The sequence below is a fragment of the Glycine max genome, chromosome 10 (genome assembly GCF_000004515.6).
Source record: "Glycine max cultivar Williams 82 chromosome 10, Glycine_max_v4.0, whole genome shotgun sequence".
Classification (NCBI taxonomy): Eukaryota; Viridiplantae; Streptophyta; class Magnoliopsida; order Fabales; family Fabaceae; genus Glycine; species Glycine max.
This window is the reverse complement of record NC_038246.2, coordinates 40,372,527-40,386,682: the sequence shown is the minus strand read 5'-3', so window position 1 is coordinate 40,386,682 and position 14,156 is coordinate 40,372,527. Positions and strand designations below refer to the sequence as shown.

The following is a 14,156-nucleotide window of genomic DNA, read 5'->3' as shown; positions in this document are numbered from 1 at the left end:
AACTAACAAAGGTCACCTTAGGAAAAAAAACTTTTTTTACTGCACTAAGTCTAAATCATAAACAATTTTGCCTAGTTAAACTACTTAATTAATCTTTCCGTATTAGGAAATTTCTTTGTGTATCAACAAGATTTTAGTGATGCAAAAAATAATTGAACCTGCATCAAGAAGAAAAATAATTGATCCGACATTTTCTTTTTTAACTTATCAATCATGTTTATGATAATGATATCTATTTTATTTCTTGTCTTTATATTTTTTATATTTATTTACTTTTTTGTGTTCTTATCATCCGCATCATTACCTTTTTATGAATTTTCTGAAATTATATTTTTTTTATAAAAAATGGCACGTTTTTTTTTATAAAAAAAACAAGAGATCTTCATAATAATAATATTAAATTATTAATGGATTTCTTATATACACTTTTACAAATCACAAGAGATGTTCTAAAAATTATTTACATCACCACTATAAGAATAGGATGAAAGTCACGATACAACTCAAAATGTCGTATAAAAGAGTGCCACATGAAGATTCAAAATCAACAGTTTATCGAAGACCACCAAAAACCTCACTTTTTTAATAAGCAAAATTTCAATAGACCTCACTTTTTTAATAAGCAAAATTTCAATAGATTGGAGAGTACAAGGAGTACTCTAAGCCATTAACAAGATACAAAGAGTGTCAACACTCACAGATACAACAGAAAGGGTCAATACACCAATCTTAATAGTAAGAACGCTGTAATTTTTTTCTCAAAACTAAAACCATAACTAGACCTTAATAAGATCTAAGATAGAAAGTTAATAATATCTATTGACCCTCTCCTAAATACATTCTCATTCCTCAAAATCACACAAAAGAACTTACTTCTATAGAGAGGAAGGTACTGTCATTATTCGATGGACCGGAACAACATGTATATTCTGCAGTTTTATTCTGTAGTCTGTAATGTATGGAAGATGTATGCATGATTAGTATTTCTTGGAATCCAAGGCCAAAATGGTGCTGAGATTCATTGGGTGCATGTACTTTGAAGTTCCTGACATAATCTGCTGAACGATCAATTTGCTAGCCTTTTCCGATGGATGGAATGCATCCCAAAACGCAAATTCGTCACGGTATGGACATAAGTTGGACGCCACCGTGCACAGTCCAATACCATTAAAGGGTCCTTGACCACAACATGCTACTTTTGACGTAATAAATCCTGCACCAACAAATTGATTATGCAATCATTTAAGTCTCCTTTAGTTGTCAGTTATTTATTGCCATCTGGATTATAAGTTTAAGAAAATAAATATTTTAAAAATTATTCTTAAGAAAATTAATTAATTAAATTAAATTGTATTATTTTTAATTAATAAATAAATACTTTTTAAAGTTATTGTTTATTGAAACTTGATATATTTTAGAGAGAGTCTAGTTAAATTAGACCTAGTTAATTGAGATTTATTTATATTTAAGATTAAAAAAATAAGAAATTTTTTGTTGTTTATGAAGAGAGTAATTCATATTCAAACTATCTAACTTAGAATAAAGGCTTAAAATGAATTAATTACCATATGTTTGAGGATTAGTGACGAAATCATTGTGCATGAGTTGTGTGTTGGCTGCAACGAAGACATCTGAACCAACTTCCTTATTGAGTTGTTTGATCATCTCAACAAGTTGTGGGTTGTACAAGGAAGCAGCTTGCTGCAGCTCCTCTGAGCATTCACCATTTCTTCCTCGCAGGGCTAATTCGGCTGGAACACAACCTAGTGGACCAGTTCCTGTCACCACCACCCTTCGTGCTCCAAGATCATATAGCCTCTGATCCAATAATCAATTAATTGCATTCCATTGATCAAACTCAATTGTACTATTTAAGGCGTAATTATATTATATATTATGAGAAAACTGAAAAAGTAGAGTGGGCAAAGGAAAATGTTAATTAATTTATTGTATGTACCAGCTTGAACATGATCTTCACATGAGTGACACAATTAGTTTTAAAATGGTCAACTACTCAACTATAATAATTAGAAAGACTAAGAAAGAAAATTAAGGATAGATAGTGTTAATGATAGATAATGGGGGAATTACCCGTAGAACCTTCTTGTATTCAGAGATCACAAACGTGACATAATCTGGCAAAGCGAATTGACGGGATCTAGCAGAGTTAGGCACCAAGTAGTAGTTATTCACAAAATCATTACCTCCACAGGTGATGAGGACTAGTGCTCCATTTACTAATTCCTTTGTTTTATCATCTCCGATGAGGGCACTCACCCTTTGTTGGTATTCTTGGAAGTATTCTAGTTGTCTTGAGATTCTGATGATGTTTACCTGAAATGGCAACAACATATATACATGCCCTTAATTCAACCGAATCAATTGCACATATATATAAATGGTCCATATTATATAGATACTAATTCACATACAAATTGGACTCCAGTGTCATTGAGGACTCCAATGCCAGCAGAAGCAAAGTTGGCACCAACGAACAATCTTTCCCCGTTGAGCTCAGGACTTAAATATGGCAACGTGGACTCTGACCCAAGTTCTTGACCTGCAAATATTAATCACAAATTAACTTACACTATATGGCATAATAAGTCATATTTTTTTTTTGTCTAAACCACAGATATTCTGTGCACAGAGACAATTCTGTCTAAACAGGATATGATCACTATGTATAATAAGTCATATAGTATTAATTAAACAGCACAAAATAAATTAACGATGGAGAAATCAAAATTAGAACTGAACTGATAAAATCAGGAATGTTGAGTCCATTAGAGAAACGGCCAGTGGGTCTGCGAGTTGGATAATCAATGCCATAAGGTGGAGCGTCTGCTCTAGCTGTGGTGGCTAAATAGTTGTTGTTGCCATTATCAACGAGAGAATCACCAAACACAAAGAAGGCACGTGCTGCCTCTGCCCCTTTGAAATTGAAACCGCTAATTGCTAGTGCCATCACTAGACTCAAAAAAATGCAAGACGTGAAAACTGAAGAGCCAGCCATAATTTGGAATTGGATGAAATTGAAGGCTAAGAGGGTTATTTGTGATCAGTGGTGGCTACACTTTAGAGCTGTTGCCCATATATATATAGATTGATGTGTCAAGTGCAAGCATGGGAAATAGTCGATTTTACATAGTTCTGTTCTGACTAGGTGGTTGTGCCATTTTAAAAATAAATGGCCCACGTACTGATAGTTGCATTTTGATTTTTGCATATACGTACGGTTACATGAATAGCATAGTTGTATTGGAAATTAAGGTCGCGAGAGTTGGGACGTTTTATCTGACAACTGCACTGGTTATGGCATGATTTAGCAAATTCATGCAAACACATGCATGCTATATTGTGGGTAGATTTGATCGTGCTTATCAAACTCAACTCGTTAATTATTAGAAGTTTACGTACCAATTCACTTATTATTTATTCTTTGTAAGTTGATGTGTAAATTTTTTTAAAACTTTGGATAGATTTAATAAACTCTAAATAAAATTTTTTGAATTTACTATCGAATCAACGAGATCGAGTTAAAAAAAAAATAAAATGTGAGTTATTTTAGATTGTTTTCTATTAATTTAGTGTTCAACATACTTCCAAATCTAAAAATTCTCATATTTAATAACATTAAACTCTTGTTTTCTAATAACATTAAGTCTTCGATAGTAGGAATGTTCTATCACTACTTCATTATTATTTTATTATTATTTAATCGATATATTGTTCATAGATATTTTGTTATTATTTTTATATGAGGTGGAATTACAAGTCTAGGATTTAAGTTGATGAGTCGAGTTAATAAAATTTTTTTAGTCCATTTACATATTTGATCACCTTGGATTTGACCTTTTTTGAAGCTACATTTAAGACTTAGTAGATTGTAATAATGTAACTAAAGTTACTAACTAAACTAGAGAAAGCATTGGTAATTTGATTCCATCCATGCGTCTGCTGGAATTTCCCCGTCAAATTAAAAGAAGAACATGGGATACTTGAGCATCGTTCGTCATTTTTCGTTTTACTCTAGCTAGCCAGCCCTACAAAAGTTTAGAGTTAGTTTTTCGGGAAAAAAATGCTAATCCCAGCTTCTATTTTACTTTTTTTTATAGGAAAATTTACCTTTTCTTTCTTCTTCTATGCTTCTTTATCTTTGTTTCAGTCTTTATCTATTTTTATATCATAAAATGATTTAAATACTTCATCCACATCTGAGTGTAAGACTTTTTTAATTAATTTATACATTTTAAGAAAAATAATTATCCTATTAAATTTATTAATTATTTATACTATAATTCTAAAATTATTCTTTTTTTCTCTTTACCCACTTAATTTTTTCTCATTAATGTTTGGAGATATAATAATTAAGTAAAAATATATAGCAAAAAAATTAATACATTAAAAAAAATAATTTTATAAAAAGGAACAAACAAATTCTTAAAAATGATCTTACAAGTAGGAACGAAAAAAATATATTGTTGGTTCACCTAAGTTTACACTTTTTTTAATTTTGATCCCTTTAAGTTTTTTTTTCCATTTTTGGTTCATATAAATTTGTGTTTTTCAATATTTATCATTATAATTTGTTTTGTTTATCTTTAGTCCCTACAAATTGAAGTCTTTCCAATTTTGGTCCATCTATTTTTGCATTTTTTTCAATTTCAAGAACTAATTAGAAGGACTAAAAGTTGAGATTTTAAAGGGACTAAAATTTTAAAAAAGTAAATTACAACGACTAAAAGCAAAAAAAAAAGAAGCTTACAAGAACCAACAAAATTAAAATACACAAACTTACCAAGATAAAAATATATTTAAGTAAAAAAAAATAAAATTTTAATATTTCTTTTATGATTTTTTGTTGTTTCAGACACCAAATATGTAATTTTTTATTACTTTTTATTTTTATAAAAATATCAATTTAAAATAAAAGCAAATTACACTTCTCTTCTTTATACAGGAGATGTTTAATTAAATTGCATGTCATCATTTTTTTTTAAAATATACTCTCTACCTTTTGGCATTATTAATTTAAGAAAGAAAGTGAGAGAAAAGAATGAAAAAAAAAGAAGAAAATGAGATAGTCTTACAGATTATTTGGTACCAAAATATATAACAAAATAAAGATATTTTTTCTATTTTTTTAGTTACATAAAATGTGAAAGAAAAAAATTGTATATAAAATTATATAAAAATTCCTGATAAAAAAGAAATATTTAAAAATAAATATATTTTAGTCCTTTTTTTTTTATATACCAAAACACTTTTTTCTCTCAAACTGGTCCCACGTTCTTTTTAATTCATCTTTTCCTGAGTTGACTCCCTCTCTCATAGTATGTATCGATCCAATGAAAAAATTAAGACTAAATTGTAGTTCTAGTAAAAAATCACGAAAAGAAATAAAGGAACAAGAATTGTGGATCAATAATTAAAAATTGACTAAAAATTATAATTTAACCAAAACAAAAAATGTATTTTTTTCTTTCTTTGACCAATCAATCCCTCCCTCTTTTCTTTTTAACAAATAAACCCTTTAATTTTGGAGATAAAAAATAGGACAAAACTTAGATACAAAATTTTAATTGTTGTTTGTTGTTGTCTAATCAAATTCAAGTTTTTTTCTCGATAATCTATCAAATAAATATTTATATTAAAGGATTATGTGATTACCAAAGTAAAACTTCAAAAATAATGTGCAAAATGTATAGCAGTCATCCATATGCAGGAAAACTGAAAAGGAGAACACTGGGGAGATGGAGAGTCTCACTTTCCGAGTTGTAAATTTTAATTTTACAGTTTTTTTTCTATTTTTTTACAAATAAAATTACAATATAAGAGTAAATTGATGTATAATAAAAAAATATTAAATATTTTTTATTTATGAGTAAAGTACGGAGATATTTACTACAGGTGTATGAAATTATGAATGATCAAAGCGTGGTTATCGACGTAGAAAAAAGTACTATCACGCCATGCATACATTACTATAGCTACTTCGTTAATAATCAATGTTCAAAGACTGGATGCATAAGTAATGTGGACATGTGGTTATCAAACGTAGAATAAGAAGGTACTATCAAGCCAAGTATATATAAGGCTTTTTTACTACAGGGGTATTGGTATTTTTAAAAGTAATTTTCTAATGGGTGAGTTTTAAAAAATTATACAAAAAGAATAAGTCATTACAAGTGTCATGATTTTCTACTTCTTTTTTAACTGATCGTAACAGTTAATTTTTCTTTTTTACGATTTTAAAGTTATAAGTAATTTTTATTTTGATTTTAGGACTTTAAAGTTATAAAACCTTTTTTTTTTATCATAAAACTTTTTTTTAATGTTTAAGTTTTTTGTTTTTTTCAAAGTTTATAATTTTTTTACGGTTCATTTTTTTCTAATTTTTAAATTTTTTAAAAATTATTTAAATGTAAAATAAATAATTTTAATTTTACTTATTAATAATATATTTTTAATTTTATTATGTATTTTTATTAATAAATTATCTAAATTTTAAATAAATAAAAACATTTAAATAAAATAATATTAAAAATATATAACATATTTTAAATAATAAAACATTAAAATAAATTAATAACATATAAAATAAAACCATACAAAAATATACTATTAATAAGTAAAATTAAAATTATTTATTTTATATTTAAATATTTTTTAAAAAATTTATAAAAGTTAAAAATAATAAACCGTAAAAAACTTATAAACTTTGAAAAAAAACATTTAAAAAAATTATGACTTTAAAGTTATAAAAAAAATTTAACTGAAATTATAAATAATTTTACCATTTAAAAAATAGAAAATCGTAATAAATATTATAATTTTTAACTCAAAAGTTGTAACACACATGACTTATCTCTTTGGATAATTTTTTAAAATTCACTCTCGAATGAAAAATTAAGTTTAAAAAATACCCCTTTTACTAAAAAAAGTCTATATATAAAATTACTAGCTACCCTGTTAATTGACTCGTATAGCTTAGTGGGCAAAATTTCTTGAAGAAGTACTGGTACACATGACGTTAGGTTAATTTTAAATGAGTCTAAATACTTGCACCTACATATCTCCATTTTTTTTCCTATTAGATACATATTTTCTTTTTATATGCCATATTCCACCGCCTGCCAATTATAGCTTCAAACATAAATAGGGGGACATTGGTAAAAGGAAATGTGAAAGTAAAACCAGTCGCATTAAAATTCGTTGACTTTCTAACCATAAAATATAAATAAAGAATACAATCAACCGTTAAAAGAATTTCAATGCCTGTCTAATATGAAAGTGCTACTTCATTAAGTAAGGGTTTCGGAAAAAAAATTATTATTAAATAAAAATACAATTATCCAACATAATAATAGTTTTAAAAATATTTCATACCTTTTAAATAATAAATATAAAAATATTACTTTTATTCTTTAATATTTTGCAGGATCCAACTTAATTAAGTCTTTATATTTGTTTATATGGAAATATAGAAGAAGAAAAAAAAAAGAATATGCGATAGAAACACCAAATTTGTAGTCTTTGTTTTTTCGATGCACTTAATATGCATTAGGAAGAAAGTGGTCTGAATCACTTTAATAATCTCCCATATATATATATATATATATATATATATATATATATATATATATATATATATATATATATATATATATATAAACTACATAGACGAATATTGTATAACATAAAATAGACTATTACACTTTAAGTAGCTAGAGAAAATACTTGTCTTGTGAATACAATATAGTTAATGAACCTTACCCTTAACCTTTACTTAGTGAAAAATGGTAGAAGCTTAAAGAGGCTGACTTTGTGTGTAAATAATACTTAGTTGCTTGGAGAAACAAGTTAAAGAATACTTGTGTTTGAGCTCAAGAGGCTTTGGTTAAATAATACTACTTATAACAATGTTTTTGTTGGTGAAAGTCTTAGTGGGATACTAAAGTCTGGATATAGATTGAGTTTAAGACGAACTTCTAAAATTATGAGACTTATTGCCCCTTTCATGAAACTCGATCACCTCTTCCAGGTTAAAAACTATGCATTTGCTCTTGCTTATATGGCCATAAGCATCACAATTAAAGCAAATCCAATGGAGTGATATACTTTGTTGTTTAATTCAAACTTTTATACTATTGTTCTCGTGAGGTCAACTCTAATGCAAATCTCGTCCTTTGAGTTATTGAATTATCATCTAATGCATCTTCATGTTTAGACAAAGTGTTTGAATCCACCTTGACTACCCAATCCATTCTCAATTTCTAAGAGGATATGCCTACCATAATACTTAATAGGAAATATCTCGACTGCAATTGGTTTTAACTTATTGACTTGCGTACGTATGAGACTATAATTGCATTATTGAATAATCAGAATTGAGAAGGACTTCGACTATGACCGTTATGTTCATCACGCGCATTATCCATTAAAAATACATTCTAATCATAGATTTCTAAATTTTTAGGAAGCACATAAAGTTGAGAGCCATGATCACAATTACTACTACCATTCTCCACTACACACAAAAATTCTCACAACGATGTAATCAAAAGAATAGTACATTTTCGAAACCACAAATGACACTAGCTAGAGGATTCATCAACAGATAACAAAACTTAGGGAGGGCACATATTTAGAATATGGCTTCACACTTATCCTGTTGCATAATGTATCAATCAAACCCTGGAATCTAGGGCCATGATGGTGCTAAGATTCATGGGGTGCATGTACTGGTCAGAGCCAGTCATCATCTGTTGGACTATGATTCGGTTAGCTTTCTCCGATGGGTGAAATGGATCCCAAAACGCGTATAGGTCTCTATTTGGACACAAGTTGGAAAGGGGTGTGCAGAGTCCAACCCCATTAAACGGGCCTTGCCCACAACAAGCTATCTTTGATGTAACAAATCCTGTTGGCCCAAGTCCATAGTAAAAGTTTAATATGCTTTCTTAATTTCTGTCCTAAAAACTAAATGAAATGAAATAATAGTGCACGTACGTACCAAAATCTTGAGGGTTGGTAACGAAATCCATGTGCATTTCATATGCATTTACAGCAATGAAGACGTGAGCGCCAATCTCTTGATTGAGTCCTTTGACCATTTCAACAAGTTGTGGATTAAACAAGGACGCAGCTCTCTGGAGTTCCACGTCACACTCACCATTTCGGCTTCTCAAAGCTAACTCTGCTGGCACACACCCCATTGGTCCCGTCCCCGTTACAAGAACCCTACGACCTCCCAAATCATACAGCCTCTGCACTCGTTAAGTATATGCATGCATTAAGGATGTAATGAATTTACACGTGTATCAAACCAACATTGGGTAAGATCGATGTCAATGCAACAAACAAAATTGCAAATGCTAATAAGTATATTAATATTTTTTAGATACTGGTTAGGAAATTGAATAGAAAAGGCTTTTTATCAAAAAAATGCTATTAATGTATTAGACCCAAAAACATTTTTTGTTTATAAATTATGTTATGAATTATTGATTCCTTGGAGGAATACCGTCAAAGACCCATAAAAACAATTTCGGTATGGTTCACCTACCAAATTTTTTATGTCTCCTGCATGGTCACACTCATTTGCTAACTTAAGACATGTAGGGCCCTTCTACATTTCCATGAGCATTAATTTTATAGGATCATTATTACCCTATAAACTAAAGATCTCTGTTATTTAATTTCGTCAACAAACTGCAATGTCAAATTCTAAGCAATTGAACTATATATACGCATGAAAGGGCATGCATGGTTGAAAGAAATATAGTATTTATTGGGAAATTAATACCCTCAAAATTAGTCGGTACTCGGATATGATATAGGTCACGTAGTCTGGGAGAGAAAACTGGCGAGATCTTACTGAATACGGGACCAGGTAATAATTGTTCACAAAATCGTTGCCTCCAAGTGTGATGAGGATTAGTGCTTGGTTTACATGCCTCCAAGCTCCCTCCTTACCAATGTGTGCACTCAACCTTTGCTGGTAATGTGCGAATAGCTTCAGTTGCTTGTAGATGTGAATGATGTTCAGCTGCCAAAACAATTTGCATAAGCTACTATTACCTTTGGTCCCGTATATTGAACCTTTTTTATAGTAAAATTAACATTAAGTAATTGTACTTACAAACTGAAATCCGGTATCATTGAGAATTCCAATCCCTGCTGATGCAAAATTTGCACCAACTAGGAGCCTCTCTCCGACAAGCAGAGGACTCAAATACGGCAGAGTAGGCTCCAAGCCAAGGTTCTCACCTGTCACAACATAACATGAAACTAATTACTTTCAGCCATGCATGCATGCAAATGGGAGACTAGAACCAAACAAACATTCTTATAACTTGTATAAAAATTAAAATTAGTGACTGAAAAATTTATATGTAATTTTTTTATATTTAAAAATGTCACTAAATTTAGTGATTTTAGAGTTAGTGAGGAATAAACAATTTTTCGTCACTAAATTTAGTCACTAATCCATTCTACTAATTTTCTAACATGTCACAAAGTCATACTGATTATGTCGGGGATGTTAAGGCCGTTAGAGAAGCGTCCAGTGGGTCTGTGTGTTGGGAAGTCAATGCCATAAGGAGGGGCATCTGCTCGTGCAGTGGTAGCCAAGAAATCATTGTTGCCACTGTCCACGAGTGAATCGCCAAAAACGAAGAAAGCCCTCCCTTGTTGAGCAGAAGCAAAACTTAGAGACATAAACAAGCTTGTCACTATGATACAACACACTAAACAACTAGCCATGGTTTTGGATGGATATTAATTGTTGCAAGACTTCAGTGCTGATTATATTAGTACTTTATATGGATCTCTCAGTGTGACACTGGTGTGGTGTGGGAAGGGCTATATATAAGGTCTGATCTGAGAAGTTGATCTAACGATTTCTCGAGTGTGAAATGAAGCTAAGAGAGCACATTGATAGTTCATAAATGTGGTTTTCTACCACCTCTACAAAGATTAAAGCAACCGCCGAATGAAGAAGAGAAAGTACCTAAATTAATTGCTCCTGGTTGTTTGTTTAAGCAAATGTGTGACTTTTTCCTCAGATTCCAAAACATATCCTTCGTATCAAATGAACACTACATTGTGGTCCGCCAACCCCCGCTACTTGTCATTACTAGCAGCCTATAAAGCATGGTAAAAAAAAAAAGGGGGAATGATGCGTCATTAAAACCACATGCAACTTCAAGTTAAATATTTTTACTTTTACCCACACATCTTGGTATAAGTACTTCACTTGTCGATGCCATATCTATGTTACATCACCTGTGATTTAGATCGATTATTCAATTCTTTGAATTTATTTTATATGACTCTTAAATTTGTTTTTACTTTCATTACTAATAAAATAGATTAACATTATGTAGCATCTAATAACTATACTTGAGAGTTTTGATGTGTTTTTGAAAATAACAGGTGTAACTTAATTTGCTTCAGATGGGTTCTAACAATATAAACTATAAACCAATTCTAACAAAAAAAAAGGGGGGGGGGGGGGGGCTTTTCTTTCATTTTTTCAGTTATTAATTTGATCAAAATTTATTTTATTTTTTACTTTTTTTTATATTGGTTTGGAAGTTTAAAATGATTTCATTTAATTTTTAACACTCCTCGTGATAATATACTCTCTCCATTTCTTTTTACTTAAGTATTGTTTATAGTACACAAATTAAGAAAAGTAGTTAAAAATTTTGTTTATCTTAATTTTTTTAATTTTTTAATAAGTCTTTTATTTCATTTATTTATTACTTTGGCATATTATATATTAATGTTTCTCCCTCTATTTTTGGTATGAGTAAAACTGAAAATATAATAATTAGAGCTATCTTATAAATTTTAATTGATAATTAAACATTTTTTATAAAAAAGAAACCAATATAGTAGTGAGCAGTGTCAACAAATTATCAATTATCTCGAAGTGACTATTAATATGAGGATATATTAAATTATACTTCATACAGTTGAGGTAGATTCAACGCAGCTGAAGTCAAAGTGAGCTGATAGTCGATAGAATGCTATTATGTCAGAGTTTTAAGAGTTATGCTCTGCAGTTTTGGTGTCAAGCTAGATCTGGAACTTGTTTGTTGCGATGTCATTTGAAAGATCAAACTGAACCCATGTGCACCATGTCGCCATGCGCCTCAAGTTAATTGACTTGAATCTTGTGTTGTTGCGATGCTTCTTCTAATTAATTAATCTCACGAAGTCGGGTTTACTTTAAAGGGTAATCAATTAAGCCATCATAAATGGTTTTCAGCTAAAACGTGTCCTTAAGCCTCTCGGATCGACATGCAGGATAAAAAAATTAATAAAAAGGTAAAATAAGTTAAATAATTTCATAGATTTATATATAATTATTTTTTGTAAGCTAAAATTAACATGTACACTATTACGAAAAAAGTTAGATGAAGAAATTTTTAAAACAGTTAAAGTGACTGAGTGAGTCATGAGAAAAATTTAATTATTTTGTTTACATGATTCGTTTTATTTTCTTCTGATAACAAAATCTCTAACTTGCATAGCAGAAACCACAAACTTGCCCTTGCGGGGATACTGGAGAAAGGAAAGAACGCATATAGTATAATTACATGAGAGAAAAAGACAGGCCTCCCGACAGTGTTATTTTCCTGATATTCAAAGTTCATTTATGAAATTATGCTTAATCAATAAATTCCCTATTGTCACAATCATATCTTGGTTCATTTGGACCAAGATAGCAAATGACCAAATGCTCTCTTTCTAACAAAACCCCATTTAACGAAGTACCTAACCTTGTTGCTTTCCTTCTAAATAAGGATTTCAGTCAAGGGGCGGGGACCAATTAAGAGGAAATATATATACATGTGATCAACATAAATAGGGTGGGGTTTAACCTCTTCTAGTATCACTGACTCATATCTTTGAGTTAATATATAGCATCACTTACAAAGCAGAACTTTGCAAAAAAAAGGCATGTGAAACCGCCTCAACCAAAAAGACTGATACATTAGATAGATGTTTAAAAATCAGGTGACAAAAATGTGTTTAATGTAATTTTGCAAAAGAATCAAGATCCTTTTGTTTTTATTTTTTTAGTAGTTAGATTACATTGAAACGGGTATCACAATCATTATAATTGCAAACCAAACATGCACACAATCGGCAAACAAATTCTTTAAGACCTTTCTTATTTTTCTCTCCAACTATGCAAACCAATTCTTTAAGACCTGTAAGACCCTGCTTAGTGGAAAACACACATACACAATGGTTTTCCAATTAATAAGATCCATCGCTATAAGTACAAAAATTTACATAGCCAGAGGCAGAATGAGAAGACTCTGCTTTTTTACAGTCTCTTGTACGTAGTATATTCTTTACTTCTACCAGCATTTAAGCGATGACACGCTAATGTATGCTGCATGTTTATCTTAACATACACCATGGTTAATTCAGCTTGATTATCTTGTAACTAGAGTTAATTTAATTAATTACAAGCTAATTACTCTTATAACTAACTATATAACAGCTTGCTAACATCAATCATATAAAAACTCAATGTATTTATGTAAATAATGATTTGATCATTTGAACATTATTAAAAATAATATTCAATTTCTTTTTTCTCTCTTTTCCATCTCTATACCATAGATTCTAACATGGTATCACAGCAAAATCATTTTCTCTCCGTTGCCACCTCATTTCCTTATTCCCTCTCATTCTTCTTTTTCTTTTTCTTTTTTTTTGCTTTTCATCTAATTTCTCAATTTCTTCATCCTTGTTTCTTCATTTTGTTTCTTGGTCCCATTTTTGATTCCACATTTATCTCCCTTTTTCTTCCACCATTTGCATCTTATGTCTACAACATATCTCGTTTATTTGCGTCTTCCTTTTTTAGAACCATCATTTTTTTATGAACCCTAACCATCACCTTCACTTCTGATTTCTGACCACCACCGGTTTTATTTGGAAAAATGAAACGAGAAACAAACTCTCCCAACAATCCACAACAAAATGCCTTTGTTTTTGGTTGCCGCTGTCGTGAGGCAATTTTCGGCCGTCATGCGCCGCCTCCCTCCGTCGTGAGTGGCAATTTTCGGCGAGGATGCATATGAAAGTGTTGTCTTAGGCTTGATGTTGGATTTGATGCCCTT

At 30.2% G+C, this 14,156-nt stretch overlaps 2 protein-coding genes across 2 annotated transcripts; both read right to left on the bottom strand.

Annotated features, from left to right (window-relative positions):
- Positions 1 to 674: 674 nt before the first annotated feature.
- LOC100801821 (GDSL esterase/lipase At5g33370) lies at positions 675 to 3,052 on the bottom strand. Its single transcript, XM_003535333.5, has 5 exons — positions 2,761 to 3,052; positions 2,433 to 2,560; positions 2,092 to 2,334; positions 1,566 to 1,818; positions 675 to 1,213 (listed from the first exon to the last, which is right to left on the bottom strand). Exons 1-5 carry the CDS (start codon positions 3,014 to 3,016, stop codon positions 978 to 980), a joined length of 1,116 nt encoding a protein of 371 aa, XP_003535381.1. The 5' UTR covers positions 3,017 to 3,052; the 3' UTR covers positions 675 to 977.
- Positions 3,053 to 8,439: 5,387 nt separating this feature from the next.
- LOC100500155 (GDSL esterase/lipase-like) lies at positions 8,440 to 10,848 on the bottom strand. The gene is made up of 5 exons (NM_001250712.2): positions 10,533 to 10,848; positions 10,148 to 10,275; positions 9,812 to 10,054; positions 9,020 to 9,272; positions 8,440 to 8,926 (listed from the first exon to the last, which is right to left on the bottom strand). The coding sequence occupies exons 1-5, from the start codon at positions 10,768 to 10,770 to the stop codon at positions 8,694 to 8,696; spliced, it is 1,095 nt and encodes a 364-aa protein (NP_001237641.2). The 5' UTR covers positions 10,771 to 10,848; the 3' UTR covers positions 8,440 to 8,693.
- Positions 10,849 to 14,156: the final 3,308 nt, after the last annotated feature.

Coding starts and splice junctions, on each gene's coding strand:
- LOC100801821 (XM_003535333.5), bottom strand. CDS start 3,016: ATGGCTGGCTCTTCAGTTTTCACGTCTTGCATTTTTTTGAGTCTAGTG. Junction 1,819..2,091: donor AATACAAGAAGGTTCTACGG/GTAATTCCCCCA, acceptor TTATTGGATCAG/AGGCTATATGATCTTGGAGC. Junction 1,214..1,565: donor CACTAATCCTCAAACATATG/GTAATTAATTCA, acceptor TTGTTGGTGCAG/GATTTATTACGTCAAAAGTA.
- LOC100500155 (NM_001250712.2), bottom strand. CDS start 10,770: ATGGCTAGTTGTTTAGTGTGTTGTATCATAGTGACAAGCTTGTTTATG. Junction 10,276..10,532: donor TAACATCCCCGACATAATCA/GTATGACTTTGT, acceptor ATGTTGTGACAG/GTGAGAACCTTGGCTTGGAG. Junction 9,273..9,811: donor AGTACCGACTAATTTTGAGG/GTATTAATTTCC, acceptor TAACGAGTGCAG/AGGCTGTATGATTTGGGAGG.